The following is a 26,455-nucleotide window of genomic DNA, read 5'->3' on the forward strand; positions in this document are numbered from 1 at the left end:
TGCCTTCAGAAGATGTATGCTTAGGACAGTGACTGGCAGAGAATGACACAGATGTGCTCCTCTTAGTGCAGGGACTTCTTCCTCTTACACCAAGATTAAACTTTGAGTAAAGAGTAAAATATAGAGTAAAAGAGTAAAAAATAAAGAGTAAAAATGAAATTGTTCTTCCATTTTTAATTCTGACAGTTTGCCTTGGCTAGTAGAGGTCTAGGACATGAGGCTCAAAGAAACATGGCTCAACTATGTGATAAGGACTATCCATCAGATTGTTAGCTCTTGCTCAGAGCCTAATTGGATTTTCTCCATTATGCAAACCAGCTGTCTCCTCCAGGTGCTACTACGTGAGCAACAGAATTACATAAAACTTCCAAAGTTGGCCTCTCCTGCTTCAGCAGGTGTGTTTTCATTCCTCCCACCAGATGGCACTCAAGTATTGAAAAGGAGCTGACTAGGTTTAACATACATCTTTATGCTGTTGTGCCTGGTGCTGTAGTGTGACCCCTCTAGCCAGAGCCTTGTAGATTCTGCCTCCAGAATTTCTGGTCTCTGCAAGCAGAGATCTGCATTGGAGCAGGTGAAGTCATGAATCTTTGCCTAACCCTGTCTGCAGAAATTTTTTGATGGTCTCAAACTTTGGACACAGGTGCATGTTCAACAAAAATTAGACAGCTCAGTTGTGGAAACCTTGTTTAGGATAAGTGCCCAGAGTCAGCTTGCAAAGCAAACAGTACTTTCACTTGGGGTACCCAACTTACCTCAAAACAACATTTTTTCAATTTTTATTATGAAAACAGAACCTATCAGTGCAGAGTATGTGCAGTTTTTTCAGGTCAGTCAGTTTTTAGTCATAGAAAGCTGCAAGAAAATCAGCTAGCAGCAGACTGAAGAATGATGCAAGTGAGGTTTGTAACAAGCTGCCAATTTGGTTCAGCTCATCTGGGCAAGAAGCTCTTCGAGTTCTGGACGAGCCTTCAGGCGAATCTTGAAATCTGTCTCAGTATGCTATGGGGAAAGATAAGAACAAAATTACAAATGGGACTTCAAGTGGCTATGAATAGGGACATCTGGTGACCCCAAAAGGTAGCTGTACTTTTAAGTTCCCTACCCCACACACATGCTCAAGATAGGAAACTGAAGGACCAGGAAATGGCACCTACGCAAGATGTGATATGACAAACAAGTCCCACCACCCACACCACACCACCACTGAGAGAGTCCATTAAGCTCTGCTGCTTGCTTCCACATTGATCTCCACAGCCACGCAGGACTAAACTCCAATGGTTCAAATGGTGCACTGCAAGAAATATCATGAATGTAATATTTAAAAAAAATTATATAGAGCCGAAGCTCCATAGTTGAGTACATGCTTGGCCTGGAGAAGGTCTCAGGTTCAAACTCTACCGCCTCCGGGAAAGACCCTGTGTGACCCTGGATTGGGACTGCTACTTGGCATCATAGAACCACAGAGCTAGAAGGACCTTTATGTTAAGGAAGGGATAGAATCCAGCAAAGTAGAGATTGAAGGTGGGTCCGACTCCACCGTAGAATCTCTGTGGGTTAAATTACCAGGCTTGTGCAACGATGTAATACTGGGGACCTGCTATCGTCCTCCAGACCAGAAATCGGATGGGGACCTTGAAATGAGGAAACAGATCAGGGAGGTGACAAGGAGGGACAGGGTTGTAATCATGGGGGACTTCAATTATCCTCATATTGACTGGGTCAATTTGTGTTCTGGTCACGATAGGGAAACCGGATTTCTTGACGTGCTAAATGACTGTGGCTTAGATCAGCTAGTCACGGAGCCCACCAGAGGACAGGTGACTCTGGATTTAATATTGTGCGGTATGCAGGACCTGGTTAGAGATGTAAATGTTACTGAGCCATTGGGGAACAGTGATCATGCTGTGATCCGTTTTGACGTGCACGTCGGGGGAAGAATACCAGGCAAATCTCTAACAAAAACCCTTGAATTCCGACAGGCAGACTTCCCCCAAATGAGGAGGCTGGTTAGAAGGAGGTTGAAAGGGAAGGTAAAAAGAGTCCAATCTCTCCAGAGTGCATCAAGGCTGCTTAAAACAACAGTAATAGAGGCCCAGCAGAGGTGTATACCACAAAGAAAGAAGGGTTCCGCTAAATCCAGGAGGGTGCCTGCATGGCTAATGAGCCAAGTTAGAGAGACTGTAAATGGCAAGGAAGCTTCCTTCCGTAAATGGAAGTCTTGCCCTAATGAGGAGAATAAAAAGGAACATAAACTGTGGCAAAAGATATGTAAGAAGGTGATACGGGAGGCCAAGCGAGACTATGAAGAACGCATGGCCAGCAACATTAAGGGGAATAATAAAAGCTTCTTCAAATATGTTAGAAGCAGGAAACCCGACAGAGAAGCGGTTGGCCCTCTGGATGGTGAGGGAGGGAAAGGGGAGATAAAAGGAGACTTAGAGATGGCAGAGAAATTAAATGAGTTCTTTGCATCTGTCTTCACGGCAGAAGACCTCGGGCAGATACCGCTGCCCGAACGGCCCCTCCTGACCAAGGAGTTAAGTCAGATAGAGGTTAAAAGAGAAGATGTTTCAGACCTCATTGATATATTAAAGATCAATAAGTCACCGGGCCCTGATGGCATCCACCCAAGAGTTATTAAGGAATTGAAGAATGAAGTTGCAGATCTCTTGACTAAGGTATGCAACTTGTCCCTCAAAACGGCCACGGTGCCAGAGGATTGGGGGATAGCAAATGTCACGCCTATTTTTAAAAAGGAAAAGAGGGGGGACCCGGGAAACTATAGGCCGGTCAGCCTAACATCCATACCGGGTAAGATGGTGGAATGCCTCATCAAAGAAAGAATCTCAAAACACATAGATGTTTTGACAGGCCTTGCTGAGGGAGAGTCAGCATGGCTTCTGTAAGGGTAAGTCTTGCCTCACGAACCTTATAGAATTCTTTGAAAAGGTCAATAGGCATGTGGATTTGGGAGAACCCATGGACATTATATATCTGGACTTTCAGAAGGCGTTTGACACGGTCCCTCAACAAAGGCTACTGAAAAAACTCCACAGTCAGGGAATTAGAGGACAGGTCCTCTCATGAATTGAGAACTGGTTGGAGGCCAGGAAGCAGAGAGTGGGTGTCAATGGGCAATTTTCACAATGGAGAGAGGTGAAAAGCGGTGTGCCCCAAGGATCTGTCCTGGGACCGGTGCTTTTCCACCTCTTCATAAATGACCTGGAGACAGGGTTGAGCAGTGAGGTTGCAAAGTTTGCAGACGACACCAAACTTTTCCGAGTGGTGAAGACCAGAAGTGATTGTGAGGAGCTCCAGAAGGATCTCTCCAGACTGGCAGAATGGGCAGCAAAATGGCAGATGCGCTTCAATGTCAGTAAGTGTAAAGTCATGCACATTGGCAAAAAGACCAACAAGGCGGCAGACTGATTTGAAGCCCACTCTGAGGAGTTGACACCAGTCATTGAGGAAAAGAGGAGAGCTCAAGCAGCACACAAGGCCTGTCCCAGTGAGCGCAACCTGCAGGTCCTCCGAACTGCTCGCAGCAAAGTCCAACAGACTGCCAGGAGATGTGCTAACGACTACTGGCTCCAGCTCTGTTCCGAGATACAGATAGCAGCTGACACGGGCAACATCAAGGGGATGTATGATGGTATCAAGCAGGCCCTAGGTCCAACACAGAAGAAAATTGCCCCTCTGAAGTCTGCCACAGGCGAGGTCATCCAGGATCGGGCGCAGCAGATGGAACGCTGGGTGCAGCACTACTCTGAGCTATATTCCAGAGAAAATGTAGTCACCGAAGAAGCACTGAACAACATTGAGTGCCTGCCTGTGCTGGAAGAGCTTGACAGTGAACCAACCCTAGAAGAACTTCACGTGGCCCTGGACTCCCTTGCCTTTGGCAAGGCACCTGGAAAAGACAGCATCCCTGCTGAAGTCCTAAAATGCTGCAAAGAGATCATCGTCACTGAGCTGCATGAAATCCTCTGTCTCTGCTGGAGAGAAGGTGGAGTACCTCAAGACATGAGGGATGCAAACATCATCACGCTGTACAAGAACAAAGGTGACAGGGGTGACTGCAACAACTACTGCGGCATCTCTCTCCTTAGCGTTGTAGGAAAGCTGTTTGCCCGAGTGGTACTAAAGAGGCTCCAGGTACTTGCAGAGAGCGTCTATCCAGAATCGCAGTGTGGATTCCGAGCCAACAGGTCCACCACTGATATGGTATTCTCCCTTAGACAACTGCAGGAGAAATGCAGGGAACAACGACAGCCACTCTTTATAGCCTTCATAGATCTCACAAAGGCTTTCGACCTGGTCAGCAGAGACGGCCTCTTCAAGATTCTCCCCAAGATTGGATGTCCACCCAGGCTCCTCAGCATCATCAGATCTTTCCACAAGGACATGAAGGGCACTGTTGTCTTTGATGGCTCCACATCAGACCCTTTTGACATCCGAAGCGGAGTGAAGCAGGGCTGTGTTCTTGCACCAACCTTGTTTGGGATTTTCTTCGCTGTCCTGCTGAAGCAGGCCTTTGGAACTGCAACAGAAGGCATCTATCTCCGGACCAGATCAGACGGAAAGCTCTTCAACCTCTCCAGACTGAGAGCAAAATCCAAAGTCCAGCTGAAATGTCTGCGTGACTTCCTCTTTGCCGACGATGCAGCTGTCACTACCCACTCTGCCAAAGATCTCCAGCAGCTCATGGATCGTTTTAGCAAGGCCTGCCAAGATTTTGGACTGACAATCAGCCTGAAGAAAACACAGGTCATGGTTCAGGATGTGGACTCACCTCCCTGCATTACAATCTCTGAGCATGAACTGGAGGTTGTCCATGACTTTGTGTACCTTGGCTCAATGATCTCCGACACTCATTCTCTCGATACCGAGCTAAACAAGCGCATCGGTAAAGCAGCTACCACGTTTTCCAGACTCACAAAGAGAGTCTGGTCCAACAAGAAGCTGACGGAACATACCAAGATCCAGGTCTACAGAGCTTGCGTCCTGAGTACACTTCTGTACTGCAGCGAGTCATGGACTCTTCGCTCACAACAGGAGAGGAAACTGAGCGCTTTCCACATGCGCTGCCTCTGACGCATCCTCGGCATCACCTGGCAGGACAAAGTTCCATACAACACAGTCCTGGAATGTGCTGGAATCCCTAGCATGTATTCACTGCTGAAACAGAGACGCCTGTGTTGGCTTGGTCATGTCGTGAGAATGGATGATGGCCGGATCCCAAAGGATCTCCTCTATGGAGAACTCGTGCAAGGAAAGCGCCCTACAGATAGACCACAGCTGCGATACAAGGACATCTGCAAGAGGGATCTGAAGGCCTTAGGAGTGAACCTCAACAAGTGAGAAACCCTGGCCTCTGAGCGGCCCGCTTGGAGGCAGGCTGTGCAGCATGGCCTTTCCCAGTTTGAAGAGACACTTTGCCAACAGTCTGAGGCTAAGAGGCAAAGAAGGAAGGCCCATAGCCAGGGAGACAGACCAGGGACAGACTGCACTTGCTCCCGGTGTGGAAGGGATTGTCACTCCCGGATTGGCCTTTTCAGCCACACTAGACGCTGTGCCAGAACCACCTTTCAGAGCGCGATACCATAGTCTTTCGAGACTGAAGGTTGCCAATACAATACAAATCTATGGTAAGGCCACACCTGGAGTATTGTGTCCAGTTCTGGTCACCGCATCTCAAAAAAGACATAGTGGAAATGGAAAAGGTGCAAAAGAGAGCGACTAAGATGATTACGGGGCTGGGGCACCTTCCTTATGAGGAAAGGCTACGGCGTTTGGGCCTCTTCAGCCTAGAAAAGAGACGCCTGAGGGGGGACATGATTGAGACATACAAAATTATGCAGGGGATGGACAGAGTGGATAGGGAGATGCTCTTTACACTCTCACATAATACCAGAACCAGGGGACATCCACTAAAATTGAGTGTTGGGCGGGTTAGGACAGACAAAAGAAAATATTTCTTTACTCAGCGTGTGGTCGGTCTGTGGAACTCCTTGCCACAGGATGTGGTGCTGGCGTCTAGCCTAGATGCCTTTAAAAGGGGATTGGACAAGTTTCTGGAGGAAAAATCCATTATTGGGTACAAGCCATGATGTGTATGCGCAACCTCCTGATTTTAGAAATGGGTTATGTCAGAAGGCCAGATGCAAGGGAGGGCACCAGGATGAGGTCTCTTGTTATCTAGTGTGCTCCCTGGGGCATTTGGTGGGCCGCTGTGAGATACAGGAAGCTGGACTAGATGGGCCTATGGCCTGATCCAGTGGGGCTGTTCTTATGTTCACTGGTCTGACACAGTGCAAAACAACTTGTTGTTCATTCCAATAACCGGAGGCTGCCTCCTGCAACTCTGTGCAAGTCTTGCCTCCTCCCACTCTTGACTCGGCCGTGGGTGAGCTCCAGGCAGCAATGAGAGATACACTTACTGGAAAATGCCTGCCACTGCTGAGAGGAGAAAATTCTAATCTTTACATGGCACTTTGGGAGTGCCGAGGGGTGGCTCAGAACTGTGCAAAGACACCCTACTGACCAACAAGCAGCTGCAGTTGATATTAACAGCCTGCACTCACATTGGGAACTGCAAGCCTACCAGCAGTCACCCCCAGCCTCTCCTACCACTTCTCAGTACCTGCTGGCAAGGATGCAGCGTTGCCCCATCCCCCTGACACCTTAGTGGCAGGGAGTGTGTGTTCTACCCAGTACACTACTACAGCAGCCACCATAGTCTTCAAAGGTGCCTGGTAGTTCCTTGGTCTCTAAAAGTAAACCATGAGGGCTGCAGGAGCAAAGCTTCCAAAGTTAATCCAGCTAAAAAGTTTGGAAAGTGCTGGGGTAGGAACACTTTTGTTAGAATGAATGAAAGCCAGTTCTCTCCTGATGGCAAAATATGGGCCAGATCTCCAAATCCCATGCCTGAGTGTTCAGGACAGGGAGATGCAGAAGGCACCCAGATTCCTGAAACGGAGCAAGAGTGAACCATGAGGGATGTATATCGCCCATGCACCTATGTTCCTGGAGCGCTTAAAATGCCCTGCTAAATAGACTCCTTCCCAAAGCATTTAAACAGGTCTGCTCTCTCTTCTGCTTCATGTTGCTGCTAGAGGTTTAATTAGAAGGTGGTTGCCAGCACATAAATTAAGAGTAAACAGAAATAAAGGAAGACAGTCATTGAGCATCTGGGGATGGTTGAGAAAGGCTTGCGAGGCAAAATTATGCATGCAAAACCCCAAGGAGTGCACTTCTTTGGAGAACATTACAAGATCTAGAGCATAACGCCCTCCTCAAAGTTCTCCTGCACACATCCCACTGAAATCAATGGGAGCTGCATAAGAGCACATACCATGTGCAACTTGGACAACTCTTGCTTGTTTCAATGGTACTGGTGCAAGGGAACTGTGTTCCTAATGATCTTGAGATTGTGAGCTGATCAGTAACACTAGAAAGAAAGCTGCCAGAGCTTTCCATTTGCTCAGAAGCTTTTGCAGAATCAAAAAATTGGCAGAAGGTTTTGATTCCTCCAGAATCTCAGTCAGTTTCAAAGATATACCAAGAAGGAAAAAAAGACCCATCAAATTCTGCACTTAGAGGAAAATTCTGCAGGCTTGGATGATGTAATGCTCCTTTGCTTAACCATTTCATTGTTATTTCCATTTTCATAGTCACTGTGGTAATTTAAACCTACTCAGACTATTCTGAAAAATATATTCACTGTGGGGCAAAAAGAAAAAGGGAGAAGTGGTTTTGGGACAGAGAGACCCGGGTTCTGATTCTTGTGCAGCTTATACAAAGCTGCCTTACACACACACACACTCTCTCTCTCTATCTCTGTGTGTTGTAACACACACTGAAACAGCCAGGTTTCACACAGTATGAGTGTACCCGTGTACTGAGCTCTTCCCCAGTGATCCTATCTCCACCCACTTGAAGTATAGTGGGTGACAACACAGGATAGGACCTTGGTTGCAGAATTTCCACCCTACAGAACCTCATCCTTTGCTTATAGGCTGGTCCTCTTGGCTTGTTCCAATTAGCCCCTTTTCTAATCTCTAATATGCTGATCAAAAATGCTGCTAATTAGTTTATAGGACTGTAGTGCACAATTCCCCTGAATGACAATCCAATTCAGGTATATTTTGATGCTGGCTTAGCTGAGCAGCCTGTCACCTTGCTATTCCACTAGTGCTCTGCCACACATATCAGAGGTAGATTTCGTCAAGGATAGAATAGTAAGAGGGCCAGTCTGTCTGGAATCACCAGCGGAAACAAAACCACCTGCCATAACCCCTTGAATCCCTCCAGAGTTTAGGTCTCACCTGGTCCTTGGGCTGAATCAACCCACCTGACTTGGCAAGAGAAAAATTTTAGCATCTATTACATTTAAACAGTTACCTAAGCTTGGAGGGGGAGAGGGAAGGCTTCCCCCAAAAAGGATAAAAAGAGCCAACTTGTTTGAATTATGGTGTGCAATAGGAAGAGGAGAATGGGTATCAAATCTGTCCTAAGGAGGACATGGTTAATTCTTGGCTTTTAGACCTCTCCAATGCCAGAAAATGCAAGAATCCAGGTAAGAATAAGTTGACTTTAGCTAGGAACTTATTAGAATTAGAATTGTTCCTATTTTTTCCTTTGCCTCTCATCTCAAGTGTACAATCCGGCTGTTGTCTTCCCCTTTTCCTATTTGTTTCAATAAACCTTATCCTTGTTTTGAACAAACAACCAGCCTAATTCTTTTAACTACAGAGAGCATAAGTGCCTCATTCTCAACGCAGGAGTGGCCTGTGGGCATAGAAAGGCATGGAGTGTTGCCTTAACTTCACAATCCTGGTGGCAGGAAAGAACAATCAGTGTGTTCTTAGTTTGAATGGATGTGTGTTGACCTAAGGATGCAGAGGAATGTCAGGGTCATGGCTGTGAATTTGGCTCCTTCCCAACACCACCTTTAGGTTCACTACAAGAGCACATATTTAATATATTTTATATTATTTTAATACATCCTATTAGCCACCTTGGATATTTTTTAGTTGAAAAGCAGGTCACAAATATTTTAATTAATACAGGCATAGAAGCGCAATCAAGAAATGATCAAGTCCCACTTCTGTGCTTACTGCAAGGAAACCTGGCCATTGTAAATGTGCATGTGCCAGCAACAATGTGTGTAGCTTGCGCTAGTAAATGTAAATTAGACCTTGAACATATCTGGGATATAGGACCACAAGGAATATTCTGAGCATGAAATAAACATTTCTGCTAAGGTACTATAGATGACCCATGAAGTTCTTATACGCTTTTCAAGTGTACAAAGTTCAGTTTTTCAAGTGTACGCTTTTCAAGTGTACAAAGTTCTTGTACACTTTTCAAGGCTTACTTTCAAAACTGTTTATAAAAAATGCAGCAGTCAGCAGCCATCTTGTGGACCATGATTTGGTTTCATAAGAGTCCACATACCTCTTTCACCAACAGATGGAGTCCTTCAGGCTGGTTATTCTGAATGATTTCCAATAGAATAGGAGCAAATGTGGCACTCAACCCACTGATCTAGGGAGGGAAAACAAAGAGTTTAAGGTATCACCGAAGGAAAAAAAACACGCACAATTAGACCCTTTATGTGACCAACACTGATTGGGAAATAATTTCCCACCAACAGATGTGGGAAATAATGGACATTGTCTACTTCTTTAAAAACTATGTGCTTCAGGACTTTTAGAAACATGCAGTGAACCTTCAGAGAAGACAAGGACATTCAAACAAAGATAAAAAGGAGACTGACCAAACCTCTTACCTGGACAACACGCTGGTGGGTGGTAAGAGTGGCATCCAACTGCATCTTGGAGCCATGTTCCTGCGCCAGTATCACCTCCATGGTCTTTGTGGGCATGGCATAGCTGTGCAAACAAAAGTTCAGACATCAGCATTTAGGAAGGGGTGAGAGAAAGTTTTCTGCAACATTCAGCAGAAAGAAATGAACTTTCAGCCCCAGGGAGCAAGTGAGGCTCAAGAGGGAGTCTTCATGACAAATTAGCAATGCAAACAAATTTGCTACCTTCCTTAAATGGAGCAAAGCTGTTGGAGTTAATGAAGTCTGCTCACTCCACACTCCTATTTCTGCACCAACTGAACGTGAAGTCTGCATTGAAAACACTTTTTGCAAAAAATCAGTAACATGTTTTCATAATGACCTGTGGTTCTGCTCCACATCCCATTACCAAAGGAGGTTTAGTTGCATGGCTGATTTGGTTAGGGTTGCATGACAGAACTTTGGTGGTTGTGGCGCCTAAACTGTGAAACTCCCAGTCCTGTGAAGCCTGGCTGGCCCTTATGTTGCCAGCTTTCAAAATGAAAGTAAGAATTTTTTTGTTTGTTTGGCCTTTTCCTGATCTGTGTTTTGTTATTCTGTCCACTCTATGTGTTTGTTGCTGGTTGTTTGGATTTGTTTGATGAAGATGATAAGTTGTTTTGATGACCTATTAAATGGGGTGGATAAATACATAATGAATTTTTTATTTACATTTCTATAATCTGCCTCACCCCAAAGTGAGGTGAGGTAAAGAAAAGAAAAAAGAATCAGAGTCCTCTTTAAGGTAACTTGCCTGCTGCAGTGGACACTGGTTTGCTTGACCATCTTATTTCTGTTCTGCCAAATCTGAACACTCTGGCTACAAAAGTGGCAGGACAGGATTGGCCAGAGGACCTGACCACTGCAGATTCCAAGGAATTAAAGCTGGGTCTGCAAAGCTAGGTGAGAAATGTCCTCACAGGATTGTTGCACCAGCACTGAGTAGCAACTGTTGGTCAGTTTTACAATGGACTGGATGGCACCACCTCTTCTTGGACCTCCTCAGGGTCCTGATTTGGAGTACCTATATGAGCACTACCTCCTCCTTTCCAAGAGGCCAAATGAATGGAAGGCCCTGGGCTGCCCAATGGGCACTTTGCCAGACCTGAGCTTTAGCACAGGCCCGTTGTCACTGCTGCACTTGAGGTTTTAGGAGCAATAACTGAAGGCCCAGAGCTGAGGTCCCAATGACAGGCATTGACTTTCCCAAACTGGAGTGACTCTTAGGTTCTTGAAGGGAGGCCCTGACTGTCCCTTGGGGACGTTGAGGCCCCAGGATCCTGATCACAGAATTACTGGAAGAGGTGTTCTTGGATTCAGAGTCCAAGAACAAGATTGCATCAGGCGATGAGGTCATCTTCTAGATGCTTCATGAGCATATGAGACTCTGATTGGTCAGCAGGTAATTTTAAGGTATATAAGCCTATTGCTAGGGCAGGAGATATAATCGTTGGTTCGTGTCAGGCATTTGACCATTCCACCATTGATCTCTATCCGTATCAGTGCTGGTATGACAGGGGGAAGAATCACCCGATGCTCAGGAGTTTGTTGGTCCAGGTGAACATTATGGTAATGCAAATCTAGGACCTTAACTATATTGTTTTAGTACCATGTACGAACTAGTATGTATTCTCTCTTAAGTTACGGAATACCTTATCTGTATATAGAACCATATTTCTATAATAAACGAATTATACAAGAGACAAGAAACCTTTATTGGCATATTTAAAATACAAACAGTGTAAAACAAAAGATTGGATGGAGGGATGCATGAATCAGACACTTCACCTCCAGCTGTGACCAACCAGACCTTACTACACAGGCTCAACCATTTGTGGGCATCACAGAGATACATCTCTTGATTATCATATTTACAAATTTAGCTACCACACCAGAAAGCTCTTCATTTGCCCCAATGAGTATTTAGGCAATTTTATTCTGGTCACTCCGACCCAAGAAAGCGGCCAAGATAGGCAATAAGTAATTTATGCAAATATCCTGATATATTGGACGTGTTATACATTTACAGGCTTGTGTCTGTGTATGAGAGACTGGTCTAGCAACATCCTGCCTTGGCCTCTTAGTTATTCTACTGAAGTCAACAGAGACTTGAGGCTTGAGACCCTGGAGAGCAGGGGTGTTAGAGCATATAAGGGCCTGTAGGTTTTCAGTTTCCCCTCAGCTGAAGGACTGGCTATTCAAAAGGGTGGTGGCACCTACCATGTGGCAAGTTAGACTGACCACATACCCACTGTCAGCAGTCTAGTGGGGACTGGTGGTAAGGGGTGTGTGACAACAAGCAAGACATCTCTCCGGCCTAGAAGATTTAACCAGGCAAAACTTAATCTTTTGTCACAGAGCCAGAAACTTGCATTTTCAAAGATCTGAGTTACTTAAGAAATGATGCCTGAATCCCCCACAACACATTTATAACTGTATTCTCTGATCACTTGGAGAGCCTCAAAGTAACAAGAGTGGATGTGTACTTAGCGCAACATTCACTCTGCAGAGAGTTCCAACCAGTCTCTCCTACAATAGCCTAAGAAGGTCAATCTTCTATGATCCTCTGTGTATAACGTTCCACTGCAGAATTGTAGGCCGAACCCTAACCTCCCATTCCAGGTCTGATTGGCCTTACATTGGGCCACTCAGATTTACATCAATGAATTCACTGGCACAAATCCAAGTAGCTCCATAGGGGTGGCTGGCACGTGACATAGTGTAAGAGGAAAAATATCCGCTTATCCTGAGTTGTACTCCAACTGGAATCTATCTTGTGCTGGATACAGTACAGGCCAGTTGGCCTGCCTGATGCAGTGCAAATTAAAATTGGGCTGCCCATTACTTTCTGAACCCAAAATACTGTTATTCTTACCCTGCAGTTAACAGTGTTGGGTTAGCAAAACCCATTATATGTTGTCCCAAAAAGAATCAAGGCAAAAGCTTGCAAATGAAATACATTTAATCAAAATAAGCATTTTGGATTGGCAAAATGTCCTGCAGAGCACAATGGAGAACCAGACAATTCTTTTAGTAGAGAGAACAAATGCAGTTCTTTCTTCTGGACAGAGCCTGTTTGGACTTTATCCTGTACCTTCCAAAAACTCATTCAACATGTTTCTTTTAGGTTGCTTGGTCCTATTTTTAGGAGGCTTCTTTGTTCTACTGTAAGAAGCCATGTTCCTATTCTGCCTGACCTGATCTGGATGCTGCTCCCAGAATCCTCAAAGAGGCACAGTGAGAAAAAGATCAGGCTAGAATAGATGAAGGCCTGAATGCAAGGCAGGGAAGGAGAGATCTATCCACACAATAGATGAAGCTCAGAATTTTATAAAGTATCTTCCTTTCTAAGATACCCAGAACTAGAAGTCAAATGCAAACAAAAGTAAAAGAGGATAATTTTTAAAAAAATAAGTGATCTTTTTCATCCACCCTTTCCCCTTTTCAGAATAGTCATTTCAGGCCCCCTGCCCTTTGGGAAAATGTATTACACACATATTGCAACACGCTCCATTACACAATTTTATTGCATAGTTCAGTTTATTACACAACGTGTCTTTCTACACACACATCCACTGAGAGCAACCAACATTTCTGACGCTTCCGAACTAGCCATCAGCAACTGGTCTTGTTTCGCTTTGCAACATCCTTTTCCCATGTACTGAATCAAGATGCTGGTAGAGCAAAGACTTACACACAGCATCATCTTCAAACAACAATCCCTCTTTTATTGCAAATTATCACAGTTTTGCTCCGTCTTGATGTGCTTAACAATGACATTCCCTGCCCAAAGTAGCCAGTTCTTCTAGTGATTCTACACATCTAGAATTGGTCTGTGGGGGGGGGGGAGTTTTAGTACAGAGGGTGAGGTTTCCATGCTTGCTTAAGTCTCACTACTGCACATTTTAAAGCCAATGTACACATAAGCAGAAACACGATATGCAAGATTTCCTGGACTGCATCACGTCAAGCCACAAAGACAGCTCATGTTAGAAAAGTTCCTCCACCTTCCACAACATGTGTGGAACATGTGCATGCAAACACTATATTGTATCATTCTGCTGCATTTGCAGACAAACGCTTAGAAATCCAGCTTGGAGGGCAGCCACGCCTGCAAAGGTTTCACTACAAATAGCATAACTACATCATAAAACATCAAAAGCAACACAGTGCAGATCTCACAGAGTAGCATCCAGGCTCCTACCTTTCCTCCACTTTGACAGACAGCCGGTTGCAGAGTCTGTGAATGTACTGAGCATAGTGCTCCACCAAGGTCATGTCATAGCCAGTCATCACAATATTCAGAAAGCCATACTCATGTTCCGTCCCAGGATCAATCTCCTTCATCTGAATCCTCTCTCTCTTCCTCTTGGGAACCTGCAAGAAAGAGGCAGAACTCTCATAAGTACAGCTAGGACTGCCCTGAAAAGTCCTTTCCTAACCTAGAATGCCAGTGTATGCCCCGGCAGTAACAACAAAAAGCCATGGATGGGATGCGCTCTCAACCCCTGAACAAGGGATGGAGCTCACTCTAACTAGGAATGAATGAAGATCCTATATCGTTGAACAGCCAGCCATTCCATTAGAGGCTGATGAAGAGGGTGCAGGCTGCTCCTACCATTTTCTAGAGGAGTCAAGAGAATCTTGGTTATCAAATTCACAGTCTAGTCATTCCACTGAAAGCTGGTGAAAAATGATGTCAACTAAATAACAACAACAACAACATTATTTATACCCCACCCTTCTCCCCAAAGGGACCCAGGGCGGCTTACAACAGGTTAAAAGCAGATTAAAACATAATATTAAAAAACAGATAAAAGCATTAACATATTAACAAATATCATAAAAACAGTAGTCAGATTAAAAAAATCAGGTAAAAGGAGCATAGAGCAGCAGATCATAAAGGAATCAGGCCTGTAAGAAAAAGATGTTTAAAAGGCCTTGAACTCAGAAGGCTTGTTTAAACAGAAGGGTCTTCAGGCCTCGCCAAAAAGTCTTAAGAGAGGGAGCCATTCTTAAGTCAAGGGGAAGGGAGTTCCATAGTGTTGGTGCCACTACTGAGAAGGCCCTATTCCTTGCCACCACCCCACGTACCTCCCTAGGTGGCGGCACTTGTAAAAAGGCCTTCTCTGATGACCTAAGAGGACAAGCCGGATTGTTCAGAAGTAGGCGGTCTCTAAGATACCCTGGCCCAGAGCAGTATAGGGCTTTAAAGGTCAAAACCAGCACCTTGAATTGGGCCCGGAAACGAATGGGCAGCCAATGTAGCCCCCGGAGAAGCGGACTGACAAGAGTCAAACCGCCTAGCTCCAGTGACCACACGGGCCGCTGCATTCTGCACTAATTGCAGTTTCTGAACCGTCTTCGGGGCAACCCCACATAAAGCGCATTACAATAATCTAACCTCGATGTCACCATAGCATGGATCACTGTGGCCAGGTCTGCACGATCCAAGTACGGCCGCAGCTGGTGCACCAGCCGAAGTAACTAAATAGCAATATATGTATTTTTCTTACTTTTGGAAGGTCACTTTGGGTGTGACCAAAGGTCACTTTATTCAGCTAAAAATGACTAATAAAGATTTCAATATTCAATAAGATTTCAATAAATGCACCTTTTCCATCCCTGCATAACACCCCTGCTGTGTTTGGCAAAAGTCCTTGTTCCATACAACTGTAAAGAGGCACAGGTACTTTCCCTATCTTGACATCTGAAGGGCACAGCTGATCTCTAAATGAGGGACAGTGAAAGATGGCAAGATATGATGCAGAACTATGTTTTTGTGTTAGACAAGATCCTTTGAAGGAAAGTGACAAATGTTCAATGCAGCAGGGACATACGGTGGGTGGGTAGGCAGGTGAGGTAAGAGCCTCCCCACTGGAATCCTTCAAAAAGCACCGCTGTCGTAGGACGAGTGGAAGCCACCCACACACGCAGCCTGCACACTTTCAACGGCAGTGGCGCTTTTCGAAGGACTCCAGTGGGGAGACTCTGCCTCACCTGCCTCCCCACCTACCACACGTCCCTGCAATGGAGATAAAATCGTTATTCCATTAGAGCTTGACTGTTAGTGTTGCCAGTCAATTTGCTGGTCTTGCTCCCAAGTCTTTATGAGCATGCAGAAATCAAAGTAGTGAAGCTTTCCCATCACTTCATCTTCATGTCAGTAAAGCTATCATTAAAGCCACAGGAGCAGAGCCAAGAAAGGGGGGGGGGGATGAGAATAAATATCATCAGATGGCTGCTTATTCCCTGCTGGCACAAACAAATCAAAATTAAGAGGAAGCATCTGCGTGGGTCCCGCCATTCCCAAATATTTCCTGGATGTCTTGCAGTGTCCCTTCAGCCTCAGGTACTCAGCAATCCCAGAACTCAATCAAGCCCTAGGAGGAGTGCTAGGCTGTCCCCTTACTAAGAAGCAGCCAAGCTCAGTTCCTCCACTTGAAGCACTAGGAGAAACAGACACACCTGGGGCTTCATCAGCCTGTAACCACACCATCCTCTTGCATGTAAAAAGCCTTTGTGTTAGTCCTTGTTGATGGTATCCTTGAATTCCTGCACTGAACCTGAAGATGCCACTCCAGCTACATTGAGCCAAGTCAACCCATTCTCCAAGAGAAGTTCCCAAAGATTGGGGAGGCTCAGTGACGTAGCTATGGTGGGGGGGGAATATTTCAGGCACTGCAACATGCCATGTAAGCAGCCCCTCCCACTTGCCATCAGATTCATTCTAGGCAGCTACGGTCTGAACAACATCTCCTGTGCATTGCCATTGATGCCTGCAATGGCTCAGTAGGAGGAGCCACCTTTCATGGCATTTAGCGCTGCCCCCCTGTAGCTATGCCACTAGAGAGGCTTCAAACCCTGCAAACTAAGCCTGGAGAGGCAGATTCTGAACACAAGGTGCCAGGCTGCAACCCAGAGCTTTCTATGGAACTGCCTGTTTTAATCCCATTCATTTGCCCCCATCCATCCCAACCTACTGTGGCAAGCAGAACTGTAGGTGTGTCAGAAGGGGGTGAGGGGAGAAGAGACTAAAAGACACAGTGGGAAAAGCTGAGGCTGCTAGAAAAGCTGCCCCCCAAAAGTGTTGTTTTCAACAGATTGTGATTCGGCACCCAGGTGCACAATCTTTATCTTCCTAGGAGCCACAATTCAGTTGGCTCCTGATACAAGGGGAAAGAAAATAGCCTTAGCACGATTAAAACCTCTCCTGCTCATAAAACTCTGACAAGCTAGAATAAACGGCTTCAGTTTCAACTTTTGCCTTCAAGGCAATCTGCCCAGATGAATCATTGGTTCATTATCTTGCCAAATTACAAAAGTCTCCTTTCTGAACTTCAGGTCGCCAAAGAGCTTCAGAGTGGCTATTTGGGTATACAGAACAAAGAAACAGTATGAGTTCTCTCCAACTCGGAGCAAAACTTGCAACAGTCCACAGCAAATGAGTGCTGCTTTTCCATCAGTATCAGGAAGTATGTCTTTAAGAACTTGCAGAATTACAAGTCCTTCAGTGTTCCGTTAAGACTGTTTTAACAGGCTTTTGGTTCTGAATGGTTGTTTCATTTTGGATTGCTGTTTTGGTGATTTGTTTTCATTTGGATATTGACTGCTGTAATATTTTATTCGGTGTTGTACACCACTTTGGAGACTTTTGGGAGCAAAGTGATCTAACAATATAAATAACTAAGATCTGAAAAGCTTACCTCTGGGAGGAGCAGATGTCTGTATCGGCCAATGCCATGGGTGGGCTGGGACCTGTAGTGCCTCTGGCAGTTCATTAGCACACTGCCTTAGGAGACAAAAGAGAGTTGCCTGAAGACCCACAAGACCACCCCTTAGAACAGCAACTTACCCCTGCTAATTGGGTAAGAGGCACTTTTTCAAGTGGGTGCTCCTCTTTTTAGCAGGGGGAGAGTAACTGGCCCACCTCACCCCAGCAGTGTCTTTTCTGTGGCTGTCTGCTGGTGTTCTTATGCATCTTTTTAGATTGTGAGCCCTTTTGGGACAGGGAGCCATTAGTTATTTGATTTTTCTCTGTAAACCGCTTTGTGAACTTTTAGTTGAAAAGCGGTATATAAATACTGTTAATAATAATACTGTTAATAACTGCAGAGGTTTGGGTGGACGGACAGAGCCACATTCCAATTGCTCTAGGAATATTTCACCCACTAGTTCAGGGGTCTTCAAACTGTGTTTGAGGAACTCTGGGGATCCTCATATGTTTATCACAGGTCACTCTACCAGAAATTCAGACACTGCAGGCAAACCTTCCTGAAAGATAGCTTGACCAAATGTCTACCATTTCCTGCAATGTGCCGGACATCACTCTCTGCTCATGTGGGGTCACACTGAAAGATCCAACAGGTCTGGCCAATGCCTTGCATGAGCTGGGTGCTCATCCTCGAGTATGCGCATGAACTGCTGTGGCAGATATTCAGGGGCAGAGAATCTCTCCATATTTAGCAGCAGTGCACCTCTATTATGCCAGTTGCTGGAGAGACAACAGTGGGGGAGGGCTATGGCTTTTTTGCCCTACTTGTGTTCTTCCCAGTGGGGCATCTGTTTGGTCAAGGTGGAAAACAAGTTGTAGGACTAGACAGACCTTCAGTTTGATCCAGTGAAGCATCTCAGCAGTTCCCTATAGGCAGGAAGTTTTAAAATCCATTGCCTTGGGTCAGCCTTGTTATTAAGCCAGTGAGTTACCCATCCATTCACAACACTTTTAATTCCCACCCCACTTACCAAGGAAGACTTTTTTGCTATGGTTCTGTGGCAAAATTTCAGTGGTAATCAGTCTTTCTAGACTGAAGGTTGCCAACAACAACAAATCAGGAAAGAACTTCATGCCAACTCTGGCACAGGTTTGGCAAGTGACAAAGCCCACATTCAACTTCACAGCACAACTCTATGCATGATCACTCAGAAATGAGTTCCATAAAGTTCAGAGGGGGTTATTTCCATGAAAGATGAAGAGCAGGGGTGGCCAAACTCTGGCTCACAAGCCAGATGCAGGTCATGACATATAATGTGCAGCTCAAGGAAATATGTAGGCTGAGTTCCTTTTTGCATCAATATAAAAGGTAAATAAACATTTTTCAAGCTTTAAAATTACTTACCGAGGATAAACTGAGAGTTCACTGGGTTCAAACATATGTTTATCATTCATGGCGAGTAAATATATTTAAATGCCTCTTAAATATTGCTGCTTTCAGTCTCTCCTGAGCCTCTCAAACATCTGAGGTTTATTGTATGAGGCTCTTACATTAAGCAAGTTTCGCCACCCCGATGAAGAGGATGTTTTAAAGTCCACCTTCTTGTGAAGACTTTGGCACAATGTCTTAGTTCTCATTCCCTGCTGTAACTAAGCATGGGTACATGCAATTAACCATTTCTTCCCAGCCCACAGGTGGACACATTTGATTCCGGTTGCGTAAATGCAGCACTGGGCAGAAATGGCTTAAAGTAATTGCATATCCTTCTTCTGCTTATCTCCCTCCTCCAGGTGGCTCTTCTTGCACAGTCTAAACCTTACATAAACTCAAATTATGTAAGCTGAGACTTATGTAAGTTGGTGAGTGTTCTGTACATGTATGGTGCTATACAAATAATATAATAACAACCACAGAATCAGGTAATTAGTATGCTTTTGCAGCAGTCATTTTTGCAAGAGGAAAAAAGAAATAAAGAGAGGAAGGAGGAGGACTACAGGCTGCTGTTTAACAAGGTGGTACACCCCTATTCCTGAGGCATTTGTGCATGCAAACATTAAAAAGCCTATACTGGCCCTTCCCAGGCTGCCTTTCTCCACCAAAGGGAAAAATTTCTTCCTTTCTAGTCAGGGCATAATCATTCAACACAGTTCCTATTCCAGTAGAGACACGGAAAGTTAGTTTGTTTTTTAAAAGACATACTTACCTACATAACAAATAGGGTTTCTTTGGGACATTTTTAAGGTAAAGCTAAAGAAGAAGAAAAAAGGTTGGTTGTTACAGTCTGTTGATACAGGTACTTCCATCCACAAAATATTTTAAGATCTTTTTTAAAAGAGTGCCATTAAAATAGACTGATGCTCCAGTAGCCCACCAACACAGAAGAAAGTTTTGGAGTAAGTACCAGTGCTAGAATCCATAAAGCGAAAACACTCACAAAAGAAAGCTACTAGCTGCTAACTGGATGCAGGCTTACTTTAAAGTGAGTCACATAACTCAAAGTGGACTTACTTCTGAGCACACAGAGAACTGGGTTGTTTTTCTTCTCTTGTCCCTGGGAACATTTTCCATATTCAGGGATGTGCAGTAAGTGCAGTAAGGCACTGCAGGAAGCTGCTCCAGTGTGGACATGCCCCATGTATTTTGGGTTCTTTCACTGCTAACATCCTATAAATGGGAATCATCTTCCTTAGGACAAGGGAAAACATATGCCATGATGTGTGAGACTGATGGGCAACTGAATCCTATACCTCAGAAACACTGTTCTGAGCGGTACAGAATAGAGCAGGGCTGTCAAACTCGTTTCATACAGTGGACTGAATAGCATTCATGATGCCTGCTGAGGTCCAGAAGTGAGGTCATAAAGCAGGAAGTGAGGTCATTAGCAGGTCATGACCAGAAATTTTCTCACTTAGGAACTCACTAGCAGCAAATGGCAGAAGAGAAAATATGGAAGCATTTTCAAGATATAGGAGAGTCAAATTATCATACAGGCTGTCCTTTCAGTAGAGTTACCACATCTCAGTAGCTGAGAACAGATGATGGCGATGCTGAGAGACCCCGAGGGCTGGATAAAAAGCCTCCACAGGTCCACAGATCACAGGTCTTATGTTTGACACCCCTGGGATAGAGTGTACATCCCTGCATGCCAGCACAACTATAACTGCAACAACAGGGCTGAAACCACCACAATGCGGCCCTAGTTCTGTCAGTAGATACACTACAAACACTGGCACAAGGCCAAGCTGACATACATTCACAGTCAGCACAGCTACAGCCAACAAAATAGGGTGGAGAAGGGGTGGGAAATGGGAGGAACATGGAGGAGTCAATGTGCACCATATCCTAAAATTCCTCCAGTTGACAGGCACATCCCAAACACCTATACAACTCTCTATCAGCATTGGGGCTGTTTTAGGACCCAAAAAACTCAAAGAAAACAATGAAGAGGGGGGAAAAAACACCAGAGAATCTCAACTCCTGCCACCTCCTCTGCCCTGCCCACTCCATACACCATATAATCCTCAGCTCTAGATTCACTGCCAGGTCACTAGAACTGACCTGGGGTTGCATATCTCTGGCCTGATGTCATGCAAACCTATAGCGCACACATACACATACAAACAGAGGGTGATGAGAACTTTGGGGAAAGGACAACATCGATTCCCTCAATGTTACCCTCACAACATCGATGGCAAGATACTGCATGAACATTTGTCTTCTACTTATTGCAGGAATCCTTCCTCAGGAGGACTCCACACACAAACACCCAAGTAAAACTACCAGCCCAAGGGAGGAGAAGGGACAATGCACCTTCTGCAACAGCTAATAGCAATAATAACAACAACAACAACTTACAACATGTTAAAAACAGATTAAAAACATAATTTAACAAACAGATAAAAACATATTAAAAACACATTAACAGATACCATAAAACAGTAGTCAGATAAAAAGTCAGATAAAACGAGCATAAAGCAGCAGATCATAGAGGAATCAGGCCTGTAGGAAATACTAAAAGATGTAAAAAAGATGTTTAAAAGGCCATGAACTCAGAAGGCTTGTTTAAACAGAAGGGTCTTCAGGCCTCGCCAAAAAGTCTCAAGAGAGGGAGCCATTCTCAAGTCAAGGGGAAGGGAGTTCCATAATGTTGGTGCCACTACTGAGAAGGCCCTATTTCTTGCTGCCGCCCCACATACCTCCCTAGATGGCGGCACTTGTAAAAAGGCCTTCTCTGATGACCTAAGAGGACGAGCCGGATTGTGCAGAAGTAGGCGATCTCTAAGATATCCTGGCCCAGAGCAGTATAGGGCTTTTAAAGGTCAAAACCAGCACCTTGAATTGGGCCCGGAAACGAATGGGCAGCCAGTGTAGCCCCCAGAGAAGCGGGCTGACAGAGTCAAACCGCCTAGCTCCAGTGACCACACAGGCCGCCGCATTCTGCACTAATTGCAGTTTCCGAACCGTCTTCAGGGGCAGCCCCACATAAAGCGCGTTACATCTAACCTCGATGTCACCGTAGCATGGATCACCGTGGCCAGGTCTGCACGATCCAAGTACGGCTGCAGCTGGCGCACCAGCCGAAGCTGAGCGAAGGCCCCCCTAGCCACAACCGCCACCTGGGAATCCAGGAGCAGCTGCGAGTCCAGGTGGACCCCCAAGCTGCAGACCTGCTCCTTCAGAGGGAGTGCAACCCCATTCAGAGCAAGCTGATAGTCCAGCACCTGCATCGAGGATTTCCGAACCAGGAGAGCCTCTGTCTTATCCAGATTTAATTTCAGCTTGTTAGCCCTCATCCAGATCCTCACTGCTTCCAGACAGCGCTCCAGCAAGGACTGTCAGCTAGTTTTTGATGAATGACAAGTACCCCAACCATTGCCACTGCTGGTCAAACACATTCATCCCTCTTGTTTTTTCAGGAATGCAGTATTGAGAGATGGGGAAAACAGTCCTAGCAGTCCTTTTGCAGTGCTTTTGCATCCTTGCTGTCTGAACCACAGTAGCTACAGCTGTGGAAAGTGCAGTGGCATCTTTGTGTTGAGTGTATGGTGTGGCAGGGGGTATCTCCCTATGGAAAGCAGCAGGAACTGTTGCTGTGCTGCTCAATTTTGGTGAGTGTCAACTCAAAGGTGGGCTTCAGTGGCCACATATTGGACCTACCCTTACCTAGTTCACTCTGGCAGCATTTTCTTGGTTGCCAGGGTTTGGGATGGATAAGTTGCAGTGATTGGCTCCTTATAAGTCAGGTTGCTGCTCCATGAATGATAGTGTTGGGGTTTCCATGGAGTTATTGGGAGGGCTGGGCCACTACGGAGTTGTTCAGGCTCTTGTTTCCCCCTCCCCTTTGTGCTGGCCAGGTTTAGGATATGATGGATGTTGTCAAGTCGTTGCAATGATACTGGAACAACTTGGGCACAGGATTGCACTGTAAACTCTAGTTAATCTACAGCTTTACTAAAGGCCTGTGATTCTCAAACTGTGGGTCCGTGGGCCGCCAGTAGGTTGCAGCCCAATTTTTGGTAGTTTGCGAAACTGACAGGCTGTGTGCATTAAGGCTTAAACAACCTGCTACTTGGGGGGGATCACTGCTGCCCAATCACCATTCTAGCCACAGAGGCTTAAGTGCCTGGTAAAGTGAAACTTTTTTTTTTTAGGTGGGTCCCAATACTAAAATATTTGAGAACCACTGCTGAAGGTGAAGCTGTTTTTTTCTGCTGATAGATCTTTTGCTGACTTTAATTCTATGCTATTTTATATTGTTTTGAGATGATTTCTTATTTTATTGTTAGCTACTTTGAATTCTGAAAGAAAATACCTGTATCAATACAATTTGCCTAAGTTTTATTTATCTTACCTGATAAGCGCAGGTATCTCTTTTAAAACAGGTTCCTTTCTCAGGCAGAGCACCTTGCAAGATAGGGTTAAAAAACATGGTTAAACCACCTTAAAAATCCAAGAAAGAATGCAGGGAGTTGTCAAGGTAATGGATTGTTCTCAGGCAATTCATTTTCGGTGGCACTTCTCACATCAAAGCTCTAAATTTCCAAGCTGTCAGCAAACTTCTCAAACTATTATTTGAAGAAGCCCTAAAGCCCTTCATGTTTGTAAGACAACAACAGGAAGACAGATGGTTGCAATTTCTCTTTTGCACACTCATGCATTTCAGGAGCATAATATTCAGGGGAGAGGGTGAATGGGACACGTTAGGATGAATTCATCCTTGATGCAGCATTCTTATCTGCACTTCAGAATGACGTGACCCTTGAGACAATTTAAAAAGGAAAGAACAACTAAAATTAGTTGCCAGGAGAACAGAGCAACTGAAGGCTTCAGTAGTTTGTGCTTTTTAGGTTCAGGAAAAATTAACTAAGGAGGGACACAACAGAGCGTTATAAAATCCCAATAAATAAAAGAGCACGTATGCACAGAGATAAATTATCATCTCAGTACTAGATCTGCCATCAGATAGTAAACTGGAAAGGCAGCAAGTTCAGGACAAAGGGGGTACTGCATTCATGTAACAGATGAAATTCGATAGCCTTCCCCCCCCCCTTGGGCATGGCCATGGCCACCAAGTGGTTTTTTCAATAAAAGGATTTGATTAAGCCATTTCTGCCCAATGTTGCATATACGCAACAGAGATCAAATGTGTATATCTGTGGGCTGGGCAGAAATTGATTATGGGAGAGAGACCTGTTTGCAGTTATTAAGAGCACAATGCTATGCATGTCTACTCAGTAGTAAGTCCTATTAGAGCCAATTGGGCTTACACTCAGGTAAGTGTGATTGTGGCCTGATACTACACCATCACATACACTGATGTAGTCTGCAAAAAGTCTCAAGGGTTGCAAGGCTCTTTGCTGGTTTTGCTACCACACAGTCACACAATCAAGAAGATGCTGACAATGGTATAAGTTGGCATAACTGCAACAGACAGACAGACAGACAGACAGACAGACAGACCAAATGCAGTAACGCTGAGCATTTATATAGCGCATCTGATCATGCAGAATGCTTCATTTTGAACTACTATGGCTGCAATCCTATACATACGTTCCAGGGAGTAAGCCCCATTGAACACAGCGGAACTCACTTCTGAGTAGGCATGCCTAGATTGTGCTATATAACCTGTAATAATGCTTACAAATAGACCTGGAAGGTCACCGTTTTATTAATTTATTTATTTATACTGCCTTTCCTCCAAGGAGCGCAGGGCAACATGCATGATTCTGACCCTATCTTTGTCCTCACAACCAGAGCTGTAACTAGAAGCCGCGGCACCTGGGGCAGTGACACCATTATGTCACATGACATTTTGATGTCACTTACGGATTCTCCATGGAGGAGGAGGAGATGGTGCTTGTTGCTTCGTGGCCCTCCCCATTCCTTCTGCGCAGGCTCCCCAAAGGGCTCCACAAAGCGCCGGCACTGGGGTAGTGACATCATGATGGTACCTCCAGGTTCTCCCAGGAGGAGGAGGTGCTGGTGGCTTTGTGCCCTAGTTCCTTCTCCTGTGGAGGCTCCAGGGAGCCTCCACAGGAGAAGGAACTGGGGCACATCTCCCTTGCGAGATGCAATGCCTTTCCATCAGCTCTGCTAGCGGGCAGGTTTTGTGGCATTCCCTACTCAGAAAGAAGATGTACCTGTGACAGGAATTGTGTGGAGACATTACATCATATATTTTTTTTACTGCCCACTCCATGATACCCTTCGTAAGATCTATCTGGCTCCACTGCTGAACAAAATGCAGGGCTGGGAGGATTCATTTAAATTACTAACTCTTCTTTCCATAGAGGAAACTGACTCTCTTGACAAGGTTGCCAACTTTGTTTCTGGGATTCTGGCAGGATGGAATTCTGGGTCTTCTGCTATATTATGGTGAATGGGGGGAGGGGGTATTGGATGATTACGAGTGTTTTATTTTATTGTGTGTGTGTTCTGAATGTTTAATTTTTGGTTGTTTCATATTTCCATTATCTATGCCAATAAAGGTCTTATGTATGTAACTGGGGCACAAAGCCGCCAGCACCTCCTCCTTCTGGGAGAACCCGGAAGTGACAGCCCTGTGAGGTAGGTAAGGCCAACAGATCATGTCTGGCCCAAGGGCACCCAGGAAGCTTCATGGCTGAGCTCCCAAAAGGGGAGCCTCCACAGGAGAAGGAACTGGGGCACGAAGCCACCAGCACCTCCTCCTCCTCCTGGGAGAACCCAGAGGTGACCGCCTTGCACCTAGTGCCTGTTGTCTTGTGTGCTCCCTGGGGCGTTTGGGCGGCTGCTGCGAGATGCAGGAAGCTGGACTAGATGGCCCTTTGGCCTGATCCAGCTGGGCTATTCTTATGCTCTTATGCACACTGCAGCCCCCCTGGCATAGCACCCAGGGTAGGGGTCCTTCAAGCCCCACCTTTACACCTCTGCTCACAACAGCCCTGTGAGGTAGGCAAGGCTGACAGATCATGCCTGGCCCAAGGACACGCAGGAAGCTTCATGGCTGAGCAGGGACTTGGACCTGGATCTTCCCAGGCCCAAGTCTAACTCCAGCTGACACCACCACCCTGGCTTCCTCGCATCCCCCTCAGGCCCCCTGGGGCTCCTCAGCAGGCTTGCCTCGTGCAGAGGATTCTGGGAGGACTGAGCAGGTTGGCCACACAGAGGATTCTGGGAGGACGCAGCAGGCTGGCTTCGCGCAGAGGATTCTGGGAACGGCTGAGCTAGGAGACAAAAACGAGCAGCAGAGGATCACGGGAAACAGCCCCCGCCCTCCCGCTCACTCACCCGAAGGCGACACAGCTGGCCCAGAGCGGCGTCCATGGTCCTCAGCGGCTCCCAGCCCCGTCCGGAGGGAAACGCGCACGGACCGGCCTCCCCGGTCCGTCAGCATAAGGCTCCCCGCACG

At 45.6% G+C, this 26,455-nt stretch overlaps 1 protein-coding gene across 2 annotated transcripts; it reads right to left on the reverse strand.

Moving 5' to 3' along the window:
* Positions 1 to 763: 763 nt before the first annotated feature.
* On the reverse strand, positions 764 to 26,455 carry MRPL48 (mitochondrial ribosomal protein L48). Of its 2 annotated transcripts, none has more exons than XM_066620805.1 (8): positions 26,335 to 26,455; positions 23,417 to 23,469; positions 19,769 to 19,812; positions 17,557 to 17,638; positions 14,055 to 14,227; positions 9,797 to 9,899; positions 9,463 to 9,552; positions 764 to 1,002 (listed from the first exon to the last, which is right to left on the reverse strand). In XM_066620805.1, the coding sequence occupies exons 1-8, from the start codon at positions 26,438 to 26,440 to the stop codon at positions 928 to 930; spliced, it is 726 nt and encodes a 241-aa protein (XP_066476902.1). In that variant the 5' UTR covers positions 26,441 to 26,455; the 3' UTR covers positions 764 to 927. The 2 variants fall into 2 exon arrangements, with proteins under 2 accessions (XP_066476902.1, XP_066476903.1); XM_066620806.1 differs by having other exon boundaries at positions 17,557 to 17,642; positions 26,335 to 26,439.

The sequence above is a fragment of the Tiliqua scincoides genome, chromosome 3 (assembly GCF_035046505.1).
Source record: "Tiliqua scincoides isolate rTilSci1 chromosome 3, rTilSci1.hap2, whole genome shotgun sequence".
NCBI classification, from domain to species: domain Eukaryota; kingdom Metazoa; phylum Chordata; class Lepidosauria; order Squamata; family Scincidae; genus Tiliqua; species Tiliqua scincoides.

Coding starts and splice junctions, on each gene's coding strand:
- MRPL48 (XM_066620805.1), bottom strand. CDS start 26,440: ATGCTGACGGACCGGGGAGGCCGGTCCGTGCGCGTTTCCCTCCGGACG. Junction 9,900..14,054: donor TCTGTCAAAGTGGAGGAAAG/GTAGGAGCCTGG, acceptor TTGTTTGCACAG/CTATGCCATGCCCACAAAGA. Junction 9,553..9,796: donor CCCACCAGCGTGTTGTCCAG/GTAAGAGGTTTG, acceptor TTCCCTCCCTAG/ATCAGTGGGTTGAGTGCCAC.